At 43.4% G+C, this 24,382-nt stretch overlaps 1 protein-coding gene across 1 annotated transcript in view; it reads left to right on the top strand.

Moving 5' to 3' along the window:
• Positions 1 to 1,063: 1,063 nt before the first annotated feature.
• The window catches only part of met (MET proto-oncogene, receptor tyrosine kinase), a 111,418-nt gene continuing 88,099 nt past the window's right edge, over positions 1,064 to 24,382 (top strand). Inside the window, exons 1-2 of the mRNA XM_071416080.1 lie at positions 1,064 to 1,366; positions 4,335 to 5,577. Of these exons, the coding sequence (XP_071272181.1) occupies positions 4,336 to 5,577 (1,242 nt within the window). The 5' untranslated portion in view covers positions 1,064 to 1,366; position 4,335. The remainder of the gene's footprint in view (positions 1,367 to 4,334; positions 5,578 to 24,382) is intronic.

Below are 24,382 nucleotides of genomic sequence, written 5' to 3' on the forward strand. Positions count from 1 at the left end.
AGAAGAGTAGAGCTTCGATTCCCAGAGACATCAGCATGATGATGTAGGTACAGAACACTCTAAAATAATAGACTACAACCAGATTATGTGTCTTGTGGCAGATTAATACAACCGCTGCTGCCATGTGGGTTGAAAACCATAGCAGGTTAACTGTGGTAAGTGTGCACATCACCCAAACACATGGCACCTGATTCACATGTTACATTCACCAGTTTACCAGTCACTGGAATGAAGTCATCTGAAGGGCACTACTGTTATTCTCTATTTCTGTTGTCACTTGTTCCACTTCAACATCTCCCTTTGAAGTCAAAATAACCTCACAGTCACTGTGGAAAGTGAATAGGATCCTACCTCTTATTACAGCTAACACCAGTATGCCTTTTCATTTGATTTTAAGCTCTACACACTGTTATCTTGATTTCCAACTCCCTTTCATTCCAATAGCCCGGTTTCAGGAAGTAGGACAAAGGGATTATTGTGCTGCCCACTGTGATTCATAGGTGACACACTCAGTTGGGTTAGTGTTCAAAATTTATCTCTTTCTTTACGGCTGAGCGAGCAGTTTTAACTTGACAACCAGACTGAGTCAGTGGTCTTTCTTAGGGAGTGGAAATGCAGGTGAAACGTTAAATAGTTTTTCTAGTCTTCAACAGTTGCTTCAACAGCGATTTACACTGAGTGTACAAAACATTAAGGACACCTACTCTTTCCATGACATAGACTGGTAGTAGGTGGCAGGCACCCCAGTTTCTGTCAAGAACTGCTACACTGCTGGGTTTTTCACGCTCAACAGTTTCATGTGTATCAAGAATGCAACTCAATATTAGGAAGCTGTTCTTCATTTTTTTTGTACACACAGTGTATAGGCTATTTTATTGACTTGTTATGACATAACGTAATTATTAACATACACTGTGGGGACCAAGCTAAAGACTAAACAATAAAATGTACTGGTGCCATCGATGAAACCCTTTGAAATTCACCTGTGTGAACTCCCGCGCCTTACCACCTCTCGCAGCAGAGTAGTCTATAGAGGAGGAGCGCTACGAGAGCAGACAAAAAACGGAGGGGGTTTGAATGCCAGTGTGCGTGACTTACACATCACACTCCTGAGTCGCACAGGTCCGCATCTTGTAATACGGAATGAGAAACGGTCTTCTTGTGTCTGAGTAAACGTTTGTATTCTTTGTGAAAATAAAGAGAAAAGGGCAGAGTATTCAAAGTCAAACGCATCTTTTGCATATCAATTTGTTATTCGGCCGTCAAAAAGTCAATGCGCACAGTCTCAGGAATCCTGAGTTGTGTAGCCTACTATGATTTGAAAGAAGAAACCCAAACATAACTGAGACAGTTGCCTAACTGACAGGTACGTTCTATTTTTGACTAATTTTAAATGTTTACTTGGTTTAATAATGCTTATTTATGTTTGCTTTACTTTGAATTAGCCTACATAGGCCTATTAAAATTAGGCATCCGCGAAACGCTCGTCAATACGTTTTTGCTCAGATGCGTATCAGAAAGCTAGCCAATACTGAATACTTTCAATTATTGATTAAATTATATTATTGTCCTAATAGCCTACGTTTTGCAATGATAAGCATACACTAACCAAAATCTCCAGAATAGCCTCACAGAATGTTCCGCGGATTTCTCTCAACAGTTTATATCATTAATCACTTCACTCTCTTTAAATCACGATATATCCTCTAAGATTATGTTTCTCAAATCTGTATTTACTTGTTCCTTGCAATAACACCTCCTATAGGAAATGAATTGTATCGGGACGGGACACGGGAGCAGGTGCGCGGTACATACAAAAGAAAGGCTCTTATCTAGAGCGACATACATTTTCATACTTTTTGTACTGGTCACCCGTGGGATTCGCCATGCTCTACCAACTGAGCCACACGGGGACCAATAATGGTACAATAATATGGAGTCAATGAAATGTGTTTTGGTTCTTCACGCTTACTCATAATTGTAAGTAAAAAACAAACTAGTCATTCCTCTAGTATGTGCACATGCCACTTTGACTCCCATCCATCCTTGAAAATAGTTTTGCATGAGGGGCCACCATTTCCTCTCCATCACTAGAATTGTATATCTTTGTCTGTGATGACAGTGTCCTAAAATAGAGAATCAGAACTCTGGACTGATGGTCAATAATGTTATTACAGTCTTTTAACGATTTAATGTTTTAGGGAAGATCTCATAGAGAAAACCCTTAGGTTCCAGAGGGTTAATCAATCATTTGTTTGCAGTAATCAAGAAAGGCTATGTAACATTATATTGATATAAACATAATTGTCATAGCCTATAATGGCAACATATGTATTGGCTGCTGTGGAATCATCCATTTAAATATGATAGTGAGTTTTATGAATTGTCTGGAAATATCAAGTACAAAACTGGCCTATAATAGAGAAACAACAACAATGTATTGTTAAATCAAGAAATATACTCCACTCGGGATATTAGGTAATGATGCTAAGGGGGTTGAGCCTTCTCTCCTTGCTGACCTCTCCTGCTGTTTTTGTTGTCTTCCCACCACTTGTACAAAATGTGCTGATATGGACCAAGCAGGCGAATCTCTACATGCAAATATTCTGATTAACTAGGGATTAACTAGGGTCTGAAATCTCTCTCTTTCTCCTCCTCTCTATCTATCTATCTATCTATCTATCTATCTATCTATCTATCTATCTATCTATCTATCTATCTATCTATCTATCTATCTATCTATCTATCTATCTATCTCTTTGTCTCTCTCACTCTCTCTCTCTCTCTCTCTCTCTCTCTCTCTCTCTCTCTCTCTCTCTCTCTCTCTCTCTCTCTCTCTCTCTTTGTCTCTCTGATTAACTAGAGTCTGAAATCTCTCTCTCTTTCTCCTTCTCTCTGTCTCTCTCACTCTCTCTCTCTCTCAATTCAATTCAATTCAAGGGGCTTTATTGGCATGGGAAACATGTGTTAACATTGCCAAAGCAAGTGAGGTAGATAATACACAAAAGTGAAATAAACAATACAAATTAACAGTAAACATTACACATACAGAAGTTTCAAAACAAGAAAGACATTACAAATGTCATATTATATATATACAGTGTTGTAACAATGTACAAATGGTTAAAGCACACAAGTTAAAATAAATAAGCATAAATATGGGTTGTATTTACAATGGTGTTTGTTCTTCACTGGTTGCCCTTTTCTTGTGGCAACAGGTCACAAATCGTGCTGCTGTGATGGCACACTGTGGAATTTCACCCAGTAGATATGGGAGTTTATCAAAATTGGATTTGTTTTCAAATTCTTTGTGGATCTGTGTAATCTGAGGGAAATATGTCTCTCTAATATGGTCATACATTGGGCAGGAGGTTAGGAAGTCTCTCTCTCTCTCTCTCTTTGTCTCTCTGATTAACTAGAGTCTGAAATCTCTCTCTCTTTCTCCTTCTCTCTCTCTCTCTCTTTTTCTCTCTCTGACAGACCTTAAAAGCATTCCCCAGTGGATTGCCATTTAAGTGGCCTGCACTCCAACTATTTATCATTTTGTACAGCGCCCCACTCATAGTCCACCTGACTTGTTTTAATTGGGGTTCTAGCTACCACTCCTTTGGGGAAGTTTTCTAAACTTAGCTGTGTGGTTGGTTGGTTGCATCGCCCTACAGACCAGAGAGGGTTGCTGTATCCTCGGTGATTCACCCCATTGGGTTGCACTGTGGTCGGAATGGAACCAGAGATCTGGAATTTGGAACCACCGAAGTGGTGCTGAGTGTTGCTCGGTCAGCACTGCAGAACACTACTTCAATAAAACTTTATTGTCTGTCGGTCAACATGAGTTTCACTGACTGGCTTGTTCACAATAATAGCGAGTCATAGTAGAAGTGCTGATGTGTTTGATATTGAAGTGGGGCTCCATAATGCTCCCATGTCATATCAGCATTTAGTAACAGTGATTTCACTGACGTGGTGCTGTGGTGGAGTGAGTAGACCACGGCTTTAGACCCTGACACACACACTTCCATTTATGAGCCTGACAAAGCAATAGTGATCCCTCTTGTTTTTCTAATCCCTATTTTTATCAAGAGAATGATCCTTTTTCTCTACACCTCTCTGTCTGAACACGTGAGGGAAATCTAGACGCCAATATTATTATGATTGATGGTGTTTTTTTTGTGTTATTGTTATGAATGTCCCGAATAAGTCACCCCTCATTTTTTTACTTTCCTAACCTTAGTTGAATGAGATAATAAGTGTCTCTGGATAAGCCTGTCTGCTAATTGACTAAAACATACAGTGTAATGTAACTTCTCTCTTTCTGTGGCTTATGTTTGGAACAGGATGAAGAATATCTGCTTGTTGGACATCGTGATCATCCTCTGGGCTCTGTGCTCCTCGAAGGTGAGAGGTCAATGTGATGAACCGGCCGAGAACTCCAAGCTCAACCTCTCTGTGACCTACAACCTGCCCAGCTTCGAGGCCGACTCCGCCATACAGAACATGGTCACCTTCGAGGGGACGGTTTACGTTGGTGCTGTGAACAGGATCTATGCGCTGTCAGAGAACCTGACCAAGCTGTCGGAGTACCGGACCGGGCCCGTGTCAGAGGCTGGTGTCGAAAGGCAATGTGGCCCAAGTAGCCAGGATGGAGCTGCTGGCAAGCCCAACGCTGTGTTGGACAACAATAACATGGCCCTGCTGGTGGAGCGTTACTATGACGATGAGCTGTTCAGCTGCAGCTCCGCGGACGCCGGTGTCTGCCGTCGCCACTTGCTGGTGGAGAGAGGGAATGTTTCCAAGGAGGTGAACTGTATGTATTCACCCAAGACAGATGATGGAGGACGGCAGGGCTGTCCCGACTGTGTTACCAGCCCCCTGGGTTCCCGTGTGCTCAACATGGTGAGCGGAGGTGTGGTACGGTTCTTCGTAGGGAACTCGGAGATCACTGGAAGCGCTGGAACTGGAAGTCCGTCCCGCATGACCTCCGGCCCCCAGGCCCAGCAGCCACAGCACCACACCATCTCAGTGCGTCAGATGAAAGAAACCCAAGATGGCTTCCGTTTCTTCTCCGACCAGTCCTACATGGACCTGGCCCCGGGCCTCCGCGGCGACCACCACCTGCGTTACGTCTACTCCTTCCAGAGCGGCAGCCACGCCTACTTCCTCACCGTGCAGCGTGAGGGCCGCAGCTCGCAGGTCTACCACACCCGCATCGTCCGCATGTGCGGCACCGACCCGGAGCTGCGGCGTTATGTGGAGATGCCCTTTGAATGCATCCTGACGGAGAGGCGGCGGCGGCGGCGCTTGGCCAGCATCGAGGTGTTTAATGTCCTCCAGGCGGCCCATGTGGCCGAGGCGGGCAGCGAGCTGAGGCAGGAGATGGGGCTGAAGGAAGGGGAGGACGTGCTGTTTGCTGCCTTCGCCCGATCCAAGCCAGACTCCCCGGAACCCACAGCCAGCTCGGCCGTCTGCGTCATCTCACTGGCAGACGTCAACAACTTCTTCAAGGATTTCATCCAGAAGTGCCACACCAAGCAGCCATACCACTTCACCGGCTCCGAGGAGAAACGCTGCTACAACGGGGTAAGAACTGAATAATAATGCACTATGAAAGTTATGTGTTATAGAATCAGTACAAATATGCTTCATCATATTTCGTAAACATGTTTTCCACTGTAATGTAGATGTAGTTAGAGTACTGTTGAAGGGTATTATGGTCATTAGGTTATTTTCAGGATTTAAGAGTTAGAGAATTAGCTCCTGCAGCAACTACTGTATGTAGTTGACTTGAATTAAGCATGGATTAAGGAGAGTTAGTGAGGCACGGTAATTCAAGAAATTCAAGACTGTATCGATGATAAATCATTACGGGACGGAGTCAACTGTCTCCTTCTACCAGACCCTTCCTGTTGCTGTATGTCTATCTCTGCTCCGGAGGTCTTCACTTGGCTTCATGCCTCTCTTCTCCTCTTCTCTGTCTTCTCTTCTCTATCCATCCATCAGCATTGATGGGATCAATCAGTTAAATAATCTGATCAATAGGGACATGAATTGAACTGCTGACGGCCCTTCTAGAGGTCCTGTCAATAGTTCTGTCAAAATCTGTAGCAGCACTGAGCAGAGCACCCTCCCATGCCCTGACTTCATTATTACGAGACCTGGGTTCATTGTTAAAACAAACGCTTAATGTATCTTAAAGATTTCAAATAGTATTGGAACCCAGATCTGACTTTACCACATAGACATACAGTAGAGCCGACAACGTCACTACAACATACATAGCTCAGGTCCACTCTCTCCCTGAGAATGAGGATGTTAATAGTTTTTAATGATTATGTAGCTACAGTAGAGATACAGAGAGAGGGGAGGGGAGGGGGGGCTTTAGTTAAGAATGCAGAGGGGGGAAATTGAATCATGGAATGCATTTCTGACTCTCAGCGATCCGTGATGAATCTGTGGTAAAATAACAGGAACTCAGCAGCTGCTGGGAGGAAGATGATACTATACCATGCCAGTGAAAGCTCTCTCTCTCTCTCTCTCTCTCTCTCTCTCTCTCTCTCTCTCTCTCTCTCTCTCTCTCTCTCTCTCTCTCTCTCTCTCTCTCTCTCTCTCTCTCTCTCTCTCTCTCTCTCCCTCTCTCTCTCTCGCTCTCCCTTATTCTCCATCTCTCTCTCTCTCTCTCTCTCTCTCTCTCTCTCTCTCTCTCTCTCTCTCTCTCTCTCTCTCTCTCTCTCTCTCTCTCTCTCTCTCTCTCTCTCTCACTCTCTCTCTCTCGCTCTCCCTTATTCTCCATCTCTCTCTCTCTCTCTCTCTCTCTCTCTCTCTCTCTCTCTCTCTCTCTCTCTCTATCTTTCTCTCTCGCTCTCTCTCTCCCTTATTCTCCATCTCTCTCTCTCTCTCTCTCTCCCCTACTCTCCATCTCTCCCTTACTCTCCATCTCTCTCTCTCTCTCTCACTCTCTCTCTCTCTCTCTCTCTCTTACTCTCCGTCTCTCACTCTCTCTCTCTCCCCCTTACTCTCCATCTCTCTCTCAAAATATTATTTACACACAAAAAGATGATGGCATGCTAGCTAGGCACATTTTTATCAGACATAATTTTTCACTGACTAATCAGGTGCCTTGTGGTGCAAGAGCCTCTACACTTAGTTATACTGGTGTAATAACTGAATTATACCTTTTAATAATTCCACAGTCAGAATTAAGCAGGTTTTTCAGATTAGTTTTTTCAGATATTTTGGTTTCTGTTTTAGACATCGTCGTACAGTCTTATTCATGTAGTCGATTTTAAATGTAATGTGTGGATTTTCTGCAGCCAAAAGAGCTTTTAACAGGTAAATGCTATCAGGGATTCTCTTTCTGTAGATGACTTTAACAGCCATTAAAACATATTCCTTTGTGCTCTCAAGTCAAAACAACAAGTCATTTAAATGTTTAACCACCAGACCAACAGGTGTTTTTTAGACTTAAGGAGGGGTTAACTTGGCAGCAATGAGTATGAACGCACAATAACTGACCAACGGTCTCTTGCCCTGTTTTTGTTTTAAAGCCTGAAGGAGAAGAAGGATCTTATCCTAGTAGTTTTCTAATGGATTTATGGGTCATATTCAGTGGCATATGGCAAGTAGATCCTCTCTTTTATTCCATAGTAAGAGAACCAGATAAGCCAGGCCATAAAACAGTCAAAAGTAAACGCACGAAAGAGGCATGCTTAAGCTTTATAATCTGTTTAACTAAACTGCTGTAGTTCTGAAGAAGACCTGGAATAGGAATGTAAAGGAGGGTTGGAGAAGCGAGCGGATGCAAGAGTATGTTTGATGATTTAAGTGGTGGTTGTCAACTCCACCGAGCCTCTTAACTCCTGGCTACGGACCCATAGGGCTCTGGTCAAAAGTAGTGCACTATGAAGGGAAAAGAGTGGGACTCAACCCTGGGACTCAACCCTGGGACTCAACCCTGGGACTCAACCCTTGGGACTCAAACTGGTGTAGGGAGTCAGATATGATAAATGATGTAATGATTAGTGGCTCTGTCATCTTGTCCATGCGTTAGAGGCTAGAGTAAGTCTGTTTTCAGTAGCTGCTCATTGCCTCTCTCGCTGCAGGCTCATTATGGTCTGGCTGTTTGTTACTTACCAGAAACACAAACCATCTAAAATACTAATGAAAGAATAATAACGTGTCCGCTCAATAGACTTATACACACAAACTTCAAGGAGTTTCAAAGTGCTTCTTAAAACTGTTGATGGGATTATACATCAGACTTCGGCTTGACAAGGAGTAAGGTTACATGCACTCAACAATATGATTATTGTGGATAGTCAGATTAATATAATAGTTTGATTAAAATGTTTACGTGCTTTGCAAGACACAATTTCCCAAACAATCCTGTTTACATGGACACATCTGAAATCAGGCTATCTGATGGCAGTCTGATAAATGCAGAAAATCGTCAATCACAATAAATGTTGTACCACAGCGAACATGCTATTTTTGGGAAGGGTATTTGATTCTGTGTTCGGACATATAGAGTTTGTATGTAAAAACTACTTCTAAGACACATGCATTCAGTTGTTCCGAACCCTCACTTCACTCGTGCTAAAGAGGGAGGCTCGCTCGGGGTTGGTGCTAGCACACGCGTATATCAAATACACAGCTGGAATGCTGATGAAGGTGTTTACATGTCCTAGTAACTCTAAAGGTTGCTCAGAAAACCAGGTGTTTTAATCGGCGTATGCTGACTTCGATTTTTTAACTTACGCCGATTTAAGATCAGCAGAGTAAGGCGTTTAAATGACTAATGCCATACTCAGCCTACTGCCATAATCAGTTTAATATCAAATTATTAGTGTGCATATAAACGCACTAATGTTTATTTTTGATTTTTTTACTACACATTTTGCTGAGTAATGGTAATGGAAGCGAGTGAGAGATGGTAAGGACTTGGAATGGCACCAATAGACAAAGACAGGGAGGCATCATCACTCAAGTTTAATAACGGATGTAGGTTACATTGCAACTATCATTTCTTAAATATATATATCGTAATATTAGTATAACTGTAGTATAAATACAATATTAGGCAGGGGGGACACTTGGGTCTTAAAATATACAAACGGGCTTCCCGAGTGGCGCATTGGTCTAAGGCCCTGCATCGCAGTGCTATCTGTGCCACTAGAGATCCTGGTTCCAGTCCAGACTCTGTCGCAGCCGGCCACGACCGGGAGACCCATGGGGCGGCACACAATTGGCCCAGCGTCGTCCGGGTTAGGGGAGGGTTTGGCTGGCAGGGATGTCCTTGTCCCATCCCACCCTAGCGACCTGCCTACGGCGGGCAAGCGCAATGCACGCGAACCCTGAATGCTGATTGGCTGAGAGGCATGGTATATCAGAAATAATTTATTTTTACTGCTCTAATTATGTTGGTAACCAGTTCATAATAGCAATAAGGCACCTCGAGGGTTTGTGGTATATGGCCAATATACCACGGCTAAGGCCTGTATCCAGGCACTCGGCGTTGCACCGTGCATAAGAACAGTTATATAACATCTATAGAACAGCCCATAGCTGTGGTATAATGGCCATATACCACACCCCCTCGGGCCTTATTGCTAATTAGATTACCATTGATTTGTTAAAACCTTCCCGTCGCTGATTGCTTTTAAATTGAATCTGAAGCCTGATTGATAGTATGTGTGTAATATAATTCACATGGAAGAGGGTTTTGATCGACAGTCATTTTAATTAGCAGTACAGTTTAAATGAACATGTTTTAAATTGTGGCTTTAAGAAAGTAAACAAAAACTAGTGACATAGAGAGGCATTGATTTTATGTTACTTTGTAAAAAAGAAAGCGTAATAATTTCTGATTATGAATTTAACAAGGATATATGTCTGTATATACCCAACATCCAACGCATTACATAAGTATAAAAAGTATCCATTTAACAGTTGAGTGAGTGCTACTGCTGCCTTTGAGATGCCACGCACTGCTTCCCACATGCCTGGGCCTGTTCATGCCCTGCCTGGGCCTGTTCATGCCCTGCCTGGGCCTGTTCATGCCCTGCCTGGGCCTGTTCATGCCCTGCCTGAGCCTGTTCATGCCCTGCCTGAGCCTGTTCATGCCCTGCCTGAGCCTGTTCATGCCCTGCCTGGGCCTGTTCATGCCCTGCCTGAGCCTGTTCATGCCCTGCCTGAGCCTGTTCATGCCCTGCCTGAGCCTGTTCATGCCCTGCCTGGGCCTGTTCATGCCCTGCCTGAGCCTGTTCATGCCCTGCCTGGGCCTGTTCATGCCCTGCCTGAGCCTGTTCATGCCCTGCCTGAGCCTGTTCATGCCCTGCCTGAGCCTGTTCATGGCCTGCCTGAGCCTGTTCATGCCCTGCCTGGGCCTGTTCATGCCCTGCCTGGGCCTGTTCATGCCCTGCCTGGGCCTGTTCATGCCCTGCCTGAGCCTGTTCATGCCCTGCCTGAGCCTGTTCATGCCCTGCCTGAGCCTGTTCATGCCCTGCCTGAGCCTGTTCATGCCCTGCCTGGGCCTGTTCATGCCCTGCCTGGGCCTGTTCATGCCCTGCCTGAGCCTGTTCATGCCCTGCCTGAACTGCCTGAACTGCTGCTGTGGCAGAACCAAGCCAGGACTGAATCCAAGATGCACCCTTTTCTCTATATAGTGCACTAATTTGGACAGCGACAATAGGGAACAGGGTGCCATTTGGAACATTCCCCATGAGTGGTTCAGGTCATTTCTCGCCAGGTGGGAGAGAGGGAGAGGCTCAACATCACTTCACTGGAGAAATTAACAAAATCATAAAAATACAGGAACGTTCCTGCCCTGCTCTGTTTCCATCCCCTTTATAATCTCACAATCTGGGGTTTGATAAGGTTGGGTAGATGTGTATTGATCTGGGGTTTGATAAGGTTGGGTAGATGTGTATTGATCTGGGGTTTGATAAGGTAGGCTAGAGGTGTATTGATCTGGGGTTTGATAAGGTAGGGTAGATGTGTATTGATCTGGGGTTTGATAAGGTAAGGTAGATGTGTATTGATCTGGGGTTTGATAAGGTAGGGTAGATGTGTATTGATCTGGGGGTTGATAAGGTAGGGTAGATGTGTATGTATCTGGGGTTTGATAAGGTAGGGTAGATGTGTATGTATCTGTGGTTTGATAAGGTAGGGTAGATGTGTATGTATCTGGGGTTTGATAAGGTAGGGTAGATGTGTATGTATCTGGGGTTTGATAAGGTTGGGTAGATGTGTATTGATCTGGGGTTTGATAAGGTATGGTAGATGTGTATGTATCTGGGGTTTGATAAGGTAGGGTATATGTGTATTGATCTGGGGTTTGATAAGGTAGGGTAGATGGGTATGTATCTGGGGTTTGATAAGGTAGGGTAGATGTGTATTGATCTGGGGTTTGATAAGGTAGGGTAGATGTGTATTGATCTGGGGTTTGATAAGGTAGGGTAGATGTGTATTGATCTGGGGTTTGATAAGGTAGGGTAGATGTGTATTGATCTGTGGTTTGATAAGGTAGGGTAGATGTGTATTGATCTGGGGTTTGATAAGGTAGGGTAGATGTGTATTGATCTGTGGTTTGATAAGGTAGGGTAGATGTGTATTGATCTGGGGTTTGATAAGGTAGGGTAGATGTGTATTGATCTGTGGTTTGATAAGGTAGGGTAGGTGTGTATTTACAGTTTGTGCTTGTGTGTGCTCTGCGTCTATGAGCGATAGTAATCTCTGTATGAGGTTCAGCTTGAGATTTTATGGTTGTTTTCCCAAAGTTGCATCTACATCTGTTTCACCCCCCCACCCCCCCCACTCCCGAGTGGTGCAGTGGTCTAAGGCGCTGCATCTCAGTGCTTGAGGCATCACTACAGACACCCTGGTTTGAATCCAGGCTGTATCACAACCGGCCATGATTGGGAGTCCCATAGGGCGGCGCACAATTGGCCCAGAGTCGTCTGGGTTTGGTCGGTGTAGACCGTCATTGTAAATACGAATTTGTTCTTAACTGACTTGCCTAGTTAAATAAAGGTTAAATAAAAAAATGACAAATAATAAAATAAACACACGCACATACACTAGCCTAGCCCATATGGCTGTGTGGTAAGAGCAGGGTGAAAGACCACCCCACTCCAGCTGCATGCTCTCTCAGGCCCCTCCACCCTCTCAGTTCAGTGAGTCGTTCCCAGTATGAGCCCAGCCCAGTACAGTGTGTCATGGGTTGGCCGTGCCCAGACAGGCTCCATGTGTGAGGAGAGGCTGAGCCCCAGGAGCTAGATACCACCAGAGACTGGCTGACTGGCACGCTAGCCACCTGGCATCCAGCTGCTGACTGATTGACTGCCTTCAAAACCTGTCTCTGGAGGAGAATAGAATAGAAACAGAGTAGAAACACTTTGAGACAAGGTCATTGAGACAATATGTATGTATGAAATACAATTAGTCAACTGGTCCATAATGAAGTGGAACTGTTCACCAACTGTGTTTCATACGTACCTATTGTCTCAAATTCATAGTAGGCTAATTTGAAAAGCTTACCTGACTGTACCTGTATTTTGGAGACATAATATTAACTTAGTAGCCTATGACTTAGTATTGACTAACTCTGCAATATATAGAGAGGAGCAGTGGGTCAATATTAAGAAAAAAAAGTGATTACATAAGATTGTCCTTTTGGTCAAGCGATGCTGACATTATCAAACTGGACTTTAATTCTAAATAGTTGAAAACAGATATGTTCAGGAAGCTGTTTATTTAAGGAATTCTCCATGGCTGGTGTGCTTGCTCAGTTACCATCTGCAGGTATTTCCTGGAAATAATCAGGCTGTTTTCTGTGGTAAATGTCTGTTCATTTTTTGCAATATGTTAATCATTAGCGAGGGGTCTCCATCCTCTGTTCCCTGCGACTTGTTTGGAAAAAACAACATTGCTTAGTGTGTGTGTGTGTGCTGCTTGTCGGTTTGTGACGTTGGTGTTGTGTGAACACCTTATCTTCATAACCCAGATAAAGAAAGAGCAGGAAATTGTCAAAACGTCTCCCACGTCTCCGCTTGCAACCTGTCTCTCTCCCAGAGGGAAAGCACGTACTGGAATTACCCTAACACCGATCCCTGCTGCGCACCGCTCCTCTTCTCGTCAAGGCTGCGTGTGGCATGTCAACTTCCCTTTTTGCCATATCGCTACAAATGAGATATCTTCTCCTCACATCATCTCTTCCTTTTTTTCATCCACATATCTAAGCAGGGATTTTTCAAACACCTACTTTATGACTTATGATGTATTTACCTATTTACCTAAGTCTCCACACTTGTTTAGAGTCAGATGTGAAGCAGAGGAGCTTTGTTCAGTTGAGCTTAGCTATGAGTCAAGGCCCCAGAACTGTTTCCTAATCAGTCACTCACAGTTCCTCCTCCACACATTAATATCCTGCTTTCTGGTGGAATACCTGCTATGCTATGTGGACACACTTGTCTTTCAATCACCCACACCCCCATTTATGCATGAGAGACCAAACTCAATCTCCTACCCCCTGACCACAAGCCACCCTCCTGACCAGTGCCCTCACCTCGACCCCTACTTCCTCCCCCAATGCCCTCTCATTTCCTTACTCTCCCTTAAAGCATTGTCTCCCATGCAGTCTGAACTGGCTTCATGAAGGGCCAGGGTTTTTATCACCAAGGTCAGTGGAGTGGTTGAGAGGTAAATGATCTTGTTTGTTAGGCCAGCCGGTGCACCCGGTGAGCACAGGAGCCCAAGCCAGCACCACATCATTAACCTCAGCCAGACTTCTATGGACTCTACGGACGTATGGATTGCTGGACTTCGCCATTGCAGTCACAGATGTCCATGTAGTTGTTCCTCCCTAGCCGCATGCAGCAGATACAGTTAAAGTCGGAAGTACATACACCTTAGCCAAATACATTTAAACTCAGTTTTTCACAATTCCTGACATTTAATCCTCGTAAAAATTCCCTGTCTTAGGTCAGTTAGGATCACCACTTCATTTTAAGAATGTGACATGTCAGAATAATAATAGAGAGAATTATTTATTTTAACTTTTATTTATTTCATCACATTCCCAGCAGGTCAGAAGTTTACATACACTCAATTAGTATTTGGTAGCATTGCCTTTAAATTGTTTAACTTGGGTCAAACGTTTCGGGTAGCCTTCTACAAGCTTCCCACAATAAGTTGGGTGAATTTTGGCCCATTCCTCCTGACTAAGCTGATGTAACTGAGTCAGGTTTGTAGGCCTCCTTGCTCGCACACGCTTTTTCAGTTCTGCTTACAAATTTTCTAAAGGCTTGAGGTCAGGGCTTTGTGATGGCCACTCCAATACCTTGACTTTATTGTCCTTAAGCCATTTTGCCACAACTTTGGAAGTATGCTTGGGGTCATTGTCCATTTGGAAGACCCATTTTCCACTAAGCTTTAACTTCCTGACTGATGTCTTGAGATGTTGCTTCAATATATCCACCTAATTTTCCTCCCTCATGATGCTGCCACCCCCGTGCTTCACGGTTGGGATGGTGTTCTTCGGCTTGCAAGCCACCCTATTTTTCTTCCAAACATAACAATGGTCATTATGGCCAAACAGTTCTGTTTTTGTTTCATCAGACCAGAGGACATTTCTCCAAAAATTACGATCTTTGTCCCCATTAGTAAGTTGCAAACCGTAGTTTGGCTTTTTATGGCGGTTTTGGAGCAGTGGATTCTTCCTTGCTGAGCGGCCTTTCAGGTTATGTCGATAAAGGACTCGTTTTACTGTGGATATAGATACTTTTGTACCTGTTTCCTCCAGCATCTTCACAAGGTCCTTTGCTGTTGTTCTGGGATTGATTTGCACTTTTCGCACCAAATTACGTTCATCTCTAGGAGACAGTACAAGTCTCCTTCCTGAGCGGTATGACAGCTGCATGGTCCCATGGTATTTTATACTTGCATACTATTGTTTGTACAGATGGACGTGGTACCTTCAGGCGTTTGGAAATTGCTCCCAAGGATGAACCAGACTTGTGGAGTTCTACAATTTTATTTCTGAGGTCTTGGCTGATTTATTTTGATTTTCCCATGATGTCAAGCAAAGAGGCACTGAGTTTGAAGGTAGGCCTTGAAATACATCCACAGGTACACTTCCAATTGACTCAAATTATGTCAATTAGCCTATCAGAAGCTTCTAAAGCCATGACATAATTTTCTGTAATTTTCCAAGCTGTTTAAAGGCACAGTCAACTTAGTGTATATAAACTTCTGACCCACTGGAATTGTGATACAGTGAATTATAAGTGAAATAATCTGTCTGTTAACAATTGTTGGAAAAATGACTTGTGTCATGCACAAAGTAGATGTCCTAACCGACTTGCCAAAACTATAGTTTGTTAACAAGAAATGTGTGGAGTGGTTGAAAACGAGTTTTAATGATTCCAACCTAAGTGTATGTAAACTTCCGACTTCAACTGTACATGACAGTCCGCTCGCACCCAGACCTTTGATCTTTCAACTGGGAACTGATGATACATTGACAAAAGCAAGCCTTTAACCAAACTCTCATTTGAAAGATGTGATATTTCAAGGTTAGGTTTAGATGAATCTTGAATACATCTGAACCTTGGTTAAGATGACTTGATGAAATGTAAAGTGGATTTAAAGTCCTTCCGGGCCAAGGCATGCTCTGACTCTGGCCTTTAGCTGAGGCTAAACCCCCAGCCATTCCATTCAGCTAGAGTAATCCCCACACAATGGAGCCAAGGGATTGTGTCTGAATGTGTACTCAAGTAATGGAGGGGAGAGAATAGAAAGACACCCCCTCGCCTGCTAACCTTTCAATCCCCATCCCACCCATGCTTGTGTGGTTTTTATCACCCTGTCGCGCTCCCATACAATGCATCACCAAACAGAGAGGAAGGCTATCTAAGTAGTCAATCCATCGGACGCCATACTACTAGACTCTGTCAACTCTGACAAGATTACTTAGTCTTTATGGTTTAGGGATTGTGTCAAAAATATATAAATATATTGTTTTTACAGTTCTGAGAACTGTTTTATTTAGATTTTTATAGGAAGACAAAATACGTTTTTATAGTGTTTGTGTGTTAACTAACTCAAGCAGTTCATTTTAGTGTTTTTCCAACAAGAACAGATTGCTTTTTTGAGCTCATGTGACAGTGAGCCTGATTGACACAGTGATGTTCAGTCCTTTTTCATAAGAAGATGCATATATTCCCTGGCTACGCTGGCACCAACCAGATGTATTTAGGTCATGTATTATTTTGACATTAATCCCTGAAGATCTCTGATGTGTGTGTGTGTGTGTGTGTGTGTGTGTGTGTGTGTGTGTGTGTGTGTGTGTGTGTGTGTGTGTGTGTGTGTGTGTGTGTGTGTGTGTGTGTGTGTGTGTGTGTGTGTGTGTGTGTGTGTGTGTGTGTGTGTGTGTGTGTGTGTGTGTGTGTGTGTGTGAAAAATACTGTGAAGAGAGATGCCAACTTCCAGGAGTTTATGAATGTGAAAAGCGGCAACAATGATGCATTTCTGCACTGCCTACCATTTCTCTGTGGACTGAGGCTATGCCCATTGTCAGTTTTCCTTTTGTTGTATGTTTTTCAGTTTTTTACAGACGTCACCATGTAGTATTTAGCTGGAGCACAAATAGTGCATCATAGAAATACCAAAGTCCACCACCACCTGCAGGTTGTCTTGAAATACATCAGAATATAATAGGTTTGTGTTGGTTTGTTCCCAGTTGATGTTGATTTTTAAAGCTGCGTTACAGTTAAACTAACAGTATGTGTCCGCTGTGTTTTTTTTGTGGTTCGGTGACCCCATTTGTATTTCCACAAGGCCTTGACCTTTTTGTTTAAACAAAATGTGTTTTGTGTGTTTTTAGCTTGGGTGTTTATTTGTGTGTGGAGGGGTGTTTTGCATGTTTCTTTGTGTAAGTGTGACTGTGTTTTGAGAGAAATATGACCTTGTATGTGTTAAAAAGTGTTTTCCCAAGGGATTGTTTTCCTTTTTGCGTTGCCATGTTCCAAATTGTGAGGCGGTGTTTCTCACCTGTGCTCTCTCTGGCTCTTATTTCTTACATTTCCCAGTGTTCATCTCATGGTCTGATTAGGGCTGGGTGCTAGCTGGTATGAGTATGAACACGCTCCCCTTCTGCCAGTACTAGCTGAGCAACCAGTGACTTAGCCATCCAGGGCTGGGCGGGCAGAAGAAGAGCAGAGAGTGGAGGAGGTCTAGCTAGGGTCAGACCCTGTGTCAATAGAGAAAACAAAATGTTATCCACATCCCAAACTTGATAAGATAAACGGTGCAAAAAGAACAAAGATTGTCACGCCCTGGCCTTAGTTATCTTTGTTCTCTTTATTATTTTGGTTAGGTCAGGGTGTGACGAGGGTGGTTTGTGTGTTTTTGTACTGTCTATGGGTTTTTTGTAGAGTTATGGGGTTGTGTTCATTATAGGTGTTTATGTAAGTCTATGGTTGCCTAGATTGGTTCTCAATTAGAGGCAGGTGTTTATCGTTGTCTCTGATTGGGAACCATATTTAGGCAGCCATGTTCTTTGGGTATTTTGTGGGTGATTGTTTCCTGTGTCAGTGTTTGTGCCACACGGGACTGTTACGGTTTGTTCACGTATATTGTTTTGTATTGGTGTTCATAGTTCAGTTTTCTATATTAAAACATGGATACCTACCACGCTGCGTATTGGTCCGATCCTTGTTACACCTCTTCAGAGGAAGAAGAGGAAGACAGCCGTGACAAAGATATTGGCGTGTACACAGACTATTGCTGCTCCCCAGTGCTCCAGTGTTCCTCAGGCCGTGTTAACCCTCCACTGATAAGCTATGCTCTCAAACCCAGAGCCCAGATACAGTGTATATTTCCCTGGCCCTGTTTACAACCCTGGGATATCTGGCTACCCATAAACTGCCTGCTGTTGGAACTGCTGTTGGAACCTTGTCTCATATACAGTAAGCAAACGTCATAAGCTAATGTCTCATTTCGGCAAACCGAACAAGTGTGCTCGCATACTCCCTTAAAATAACTTTGCTCGAAAAATGAGAAAAAAAACGGCAATAGTACTGTTTGTCCATTGTGAGACGCCGTAGCAAGTACACGCTTCCTCAAAATAGTCAGAATTAATCTAAGATAACTCCAAGAAATCTGTCATTAGTTTTTAAGTTTTTGCAGAGGAGATCTTATTCATGCAATGTTGTGTTTGGTGCAGTATTTTTCCAGTGAAAAAATGTGCATGAGGACGAGTCGTCTCTCATTGAATGACAACAGGCACTTCACTGAAGAATCCCTACTGTTGACCAATCAAAGATGAGAGGGCGTAGACTTCGGCTTGCCTCAAGAAATGTTTTTGTGTCCCCGAAGAGCCGACAACGAACAAAAACGTAAAAAAATGTAATGATAATATATGTCCGTTCCAAACTGTTCCAAACTGTTTCAGCTGGGAAACATGTCCGAACTGTTCCAAACTGTTTCAGCTGGGAAATATGTACGAACTGTTCCAAACTGTTTCAGCTGGGAAACATGTCCGAACTGTTCCAAACTGTTTCAACTGTGTGTGTGTGAAGCCCTGACCGTAGAGAGCTTTTTATGTCTCTATTTTGGTTTGGTCAGGGTGTGATTTGGGTGGGCATTCTATGTTCATTTTCTATGTTTTGTATTTCTTTGTTGTTTGGCCGGGTGTGGTTCTCAATCAGAGACAGCTGTCTAGCGTTGTCTCTGATTGAGAACCATACTTAGGTATCTTTTCCCACATGGTTTTTGTGGGTAGTTGTTTTCTGTTTTGTGTCTGCACCAGACAGAACTGTTTCGTGTTGTTCTATTTTTGTTATTTTTTGTCTCAGTGTTCAGTTTTTTTATTAAAAAAGCATGAACACTTACGACGCTGCGCTTTGGTCCACACCTTCTTCATACGACAAACGTTACAGTGTGGAAAATCCGTCTTCCTTTGCTCTGCATTGGCCCTCAAATCCTCAAGAATAAGAGCCAGAGACACATGCAAACACAGTTACACACACACACACACACACACAGAGAGCCCAAAACACAGTTACACACACACACACAGAGAGAGCCCAAAACACAGTTACACACACACACAGAGAGAGAGCCCAAAACACAGTTACACACACACAGAGAGAGCCCAAAACACAGTTACACACACACACACAGAGAGAGCCCAAAACACAGTTACACACACACACACACAGAGAGAGCCCAAAACACAGTTACACACACACACACAGAGAGAGCCCAAAACACAGTTACACACACACACACAGAGAGAGCCCAAAACCCAGCGTGTGTTGAGTGGTGGAGTGTTAGTGTGATGGCCTGGAGGAAGGAGCAGACTTTCAGACTTTTCACTTTACCAAGAAGTCATCACTAAGAATACTCTGCCAAGCGTTTTGCTGCTCGCTGGTCGGCCAGGTGGAATTGATTAGTCCAGACTACTACCAATTGAGAAACAGGAATTCAATTTAAATTCAAACAGTTTGGCAGGAATTAGATATAAAACATATCAGTTTGGGTCTTGGCTCTTTGAAAAGGAGTTATGCTCTTTTGGAATCGTGCATGTTCCATATTGAATCTGTTATCTTTTCTTAATACACCTACTCTTTAGGGAGCTTAGGTCCTTGACAACTCGTCTCCAGAATGCTCTGTTCTGGGCAGTTCCCTGTCCTTATACCAGAGTCAATTTATGTCCTGTAGGAGACAGAGAGGTGGTTCATGGTGTAAAGGATTCCCCCTCTGAGTCTCTTCTGTCTGTCTGTGGTAATCAGTGGGAGTGGGTTAGCACTAATGCTAATAATGCATGGCGGGTAAATGATGGTCACTAACTGTGCTCAGCCGGCTGCCCCAACACTAAATGATCCAAGATTTGCATTGGTCTGTTTGGTCTAATTGAATTAACATGCTGGCGACTGCCTGGCATGCCACAGTAGATATGTTGGATGGACTGGCAGGACTATCTGTCAGAGAGAAGAGAAGAGGGCTCCAGCTATTGAGGAATGTGTAATCTCAAAATCCCCAAATCCCCTTGATATGCAAGACCAAAAGTAGCTGTGTCAAGCTTAAGGGAAAAATCATTAGTAACTGCATTCTTAAAGATCATCTTATTTTCTCCATGATGAGCCAGAGAGAGAGCAGGAGAGAGCAGGAGAGAGAGAGAGAGAGAGAGAGAGAGAGAGCCCCAGGACAGCAACACAATTAGACCCAACCAAATCATGAGGAAACAAAAAGACAATTACTTGACACATTGGAAAGAATTAACAAAAAAACAGAGCAAACTAGAATGATATTTTGCCATAAACAGAGAATAAACAGTGGCAGAATGCCTGACCACAGTGACTGACCCAAAATGAAGGAAAGCTTTGACTATGTACAGACTCAGTGAGCATAGCCCTGCTATTGAAAAATGCCGCCATAGGCAGATCTGGCTGTCAAGAGAAGACAGGCTATGTGCACACTGCCAACAAAATGAGGTGGGAACTGAGATGCACTTCCTAACCTCCTGACAAATGTATGACCATATTAGAGACACATATTTCCCTCATATTACACAGACCCACAAAGAATTAGAGAAAAAAAACTCCCATATCTACTGGGTGAAATACCACAGTGTGCAATCACAGCTGCAAGATTTGTGACCTGTTGCCACAAGAAAAGGGCAGCCAGTGAAGAACAAACAGCATTTTAAATACAAACTATATTTATGTTTATTGTTTTCCCTTTTGTACTTTAACTATTTGCACATAATATGACATTTGAAATGTCTTCATTCTTTTTTAACTTTTGTGAGTTTAATGTTTGATGTTAATTTTGATTGTTTATTTCACTTTTGTTTATTATCTACTTAACATATGTTTCCCATGCCAATAAAGCTCTTAAATTGAATTGAATTGAAATTGAGAGAGAGAGAGAGAGAGAAGGGTGAGAGAGGAGGAAGAGAGGAGAGAAAGAGTAGGGAAGGGTGAGAGATGGAGAAGGAGAAGAGTGTGGACAGCGAAAGGAAGAGGAGAGAGAAAAATTGTGAGGTTGAGGGTGAAGAGATTGAGGAGAGACTGGCGGGAAAGAGGAGGGAGGGAGGGGGGGGGGGGTAGTGAGGGTTAGGGAGATGTTAAGAGTGGGGCCTCTCACCAACATGTGCTTGTAGACCCTCTACTTTTCTCCCTCACTGAACCAAAACACTTGGGAAACAAAGGTGAATATTGTTCAGCCTGACTGACTGAGTTCTGTCTGTTTATGTGGGGCAGTTCTATGTCCGTGCTCAATGCCCCCATGACATCCTGGGTCACCATGCCTATACCCCCCCCCGCACACACACACACTATACACACACAGTAACCCCTAACCCTGCCTGTGTAAGGGCTGTTGTCCTCCTCCTCCTCAGACGAGGAGAGGAGAGAAGGATCATCAGACCAAAATGCAGCATTTGGGAAATAAGCCATCTTTTATTTCAATACGACGATGGTAACACGAAAAACAAAACACTTTCAAATTTACAAAAAAACAAGAAAACGACGTCGACGAAACCTGAACATAAACTTACATAACTAAACGTAAACTCACGGACAGGAAACAGACGACATCAAAATAAACGAACAGCCAAACAGTCCCGTATGGTACATACATTCGACGACACAGGAGACAATCACCCACAAACAAACAGTGAGAACACCCTACCTAAATATGACTCTTAATTAGAGGAGAACGCAAAACACCTGCCTCTAATTAAGAGCCATACCAGGCAACCACAACCAACATAGAAACAGATAACATAGACTGCCCACCCAAAACACATGCCCTGACCTAAACACATACAAAAACAACATAAAACAGGTCAGGACCGTTACAGCCTGGCATCCAAAGGGCAAGCAACGCCCCAGACCAGCTGCCCTCGGAGCGCCACGATCTAATCCAACCTTATTGTCAGCTTCTCTAATTCCCCTGACACACACCCATACACACATCCATCCATACAGACACACACACACACACACACACACACACACACACACACACACACACACACACACACACACACACACACACACACACACACACACACACACACACACACACACACACACACACACACACACACACACACACACACACACACACAAACACAAACACCCATACACACACAAACTCATACACCCATTCACACACACGCATACACACACACACACACGCACTCACACACACACACACACACACACACACACTCATACACACACACACACGCATACACACACACATACACACACACACGCACTCATACACACACACACACACACACACTCATACACACACACACAAATACACACACACAAGCACCCAGTCAGTACAACCACCAGAGTCAGGTTGCAAAATAACATGCCTCCCCTTAATCCAGGTGTCCCTGTGGGACTCCCTCCCCAACAACACATGCACACACACGTACACTTAACAAACAATGCATACCCACAGACACACGTACAGTATATATAAGTAATTACTCACACGCAAGCCATTACAGTTTCTAGAATCACTTTGGCGCTAATTTCAGAACCTTGTGGTAATTTTTCAAAACTCTAGACACAAAACTCAAACGGTCATCACTTGTAACACAGGCTGTCCAATGTTCAAAACATTGCATTGTGCATTCATATCTTTAAAGAAACCTTGCACTTGCAGACTCATTGGTTCAAATAACTAATTTATCATGAAATACCATAGGAACATTAATTTAGATCACCCACACACAAGATACCGATAGTTTCACTGTGTAGTTATTCGTACAATCATTAAATATTGTAGTACAAAATATGTGATTACATGTTTCATTATGCTACTACACGTAAATACATCACTGTAAAAGGACTAGTAGAGAGAATACTACAGACACAGTGGAATCATTGAACAAAATATGAAATTTATTGATGAAATACAATAAAATCACTCATAGGTTTCTTTGAATCAAAGCAAAAATAATTAGCTACAAAAAAAATAAAAAAACAGTTAAAGGTCAACTGCAGTGTTCCTCACCTGGCTTACTGTAAAAACCAGAACAAATGGTTGATTACTGTACTTCTATATTCCCATCAACCCTGTCTTGTGGATTTGGCCACAGGTTCTCATCCACATCACAATAATGGATGTTTTCATTAGCCAAACATCTTGGGAAGAATCTTAGGGCATGGCGAACCCAGGCCTGACACTGGTCTGCCGTGATGTCATTGCATGCGTCATCCATGGCCTGGAGAAGGGTGGCTTGTTCGTGAGGGCGCCTATCATATACCTTCCACCTCCATGTGGAGAAAAATTCCTCAATCGGGTTAAGGAAAGGAGAGTATGAGGGTAAGTACAGGGTGGTAAATTGTGGATGGGCCTGAAACCATTTGAGCATGGTGGAACCTGACATTATCCCACACAATGACATACAGTGGGGAGAACAAGTATTTGATACACTGCCGATTTTGCAGGTTTTCCTACTTACAAAGCATGTAGAGGTCTGTCATTTTTATCATAGGTACACTTCAACTGTGAGAGACGGAATCTAAAACAAAAATCCAGAAAATCACATTGTATGATTTTTAAGTAATTAATTTGCATTTTATTGCATGACATAAGTATTTGATCACCTACCAACCAGTAAGAATTCCGGCTCTCACAGACCTGTTAGTTTTTCTTTAAGAAGCCCTCCTGTTCTCCACTCATTACCTGTATTAACTGCACCTGTTTGAACTCGTTACCTTTATAAAAGACACCTGTCCACACACTCAATCAAACAGACTCCAACCTCTCCACAATGGCCAAGACCAGAGAGCTGTGTAAGGACATCAGGGATAAATTGTAGACCTGTACAAGGCTGGGATGGGCTACAGGACAATAGGCAAGCAGCTTGGTGAGAAGGCAACAACTGTTGGCACAATTATTAGAAAATGGAAGAAGTTCAAGATGACGGTCAATCACCCTCGGTCTGGGGCTCCATGCAAGATCTCACCTCGTGGGGCATCAATGATCATGAGGAATGTGAGGGATCAGCCCAGAACTACACGGCAGGACCTGGTCAATGACCTGAAGAGAGCTGGGACCACAGTCTCAAAGAAAACCATTAGTAACACACTACGCCGTCATGGATTAAAATCCTGCAGCGCACGCAAGGTCCCCCTGCTCAAGCCAGCACATGTCCAGGCCCGTCTGAAGTTTGCCAATGACCATCTGGATGATCCAGAGGAGGAATGGGAGAAGGTCATGTGGTCTGATGAGACAAAAATAGAGCTTTTTGCTCTAAACTCCACTCGCCGTGTTTGGAGGAATAGAAGGATGAGTACAACCCCAAGAACACCATCCCAACCGTGAAGCATGGAGGTGGAAACATCATTCTTTG

The sequence above is a fragment of the Salvelinus alpinus genome, chromosome 9 (assembly GCF_045679555.1).
Source record: "Salvelinus alpinus chromosome 9, SLU_Salpinus.1, whole genome shotgun sequence".
NCBI lineage: Eukaryota > Metazoa > Chordata > Actinopteri > Salmoniformes > Salmonidae > Salvelinus > Salvelinus alpinus.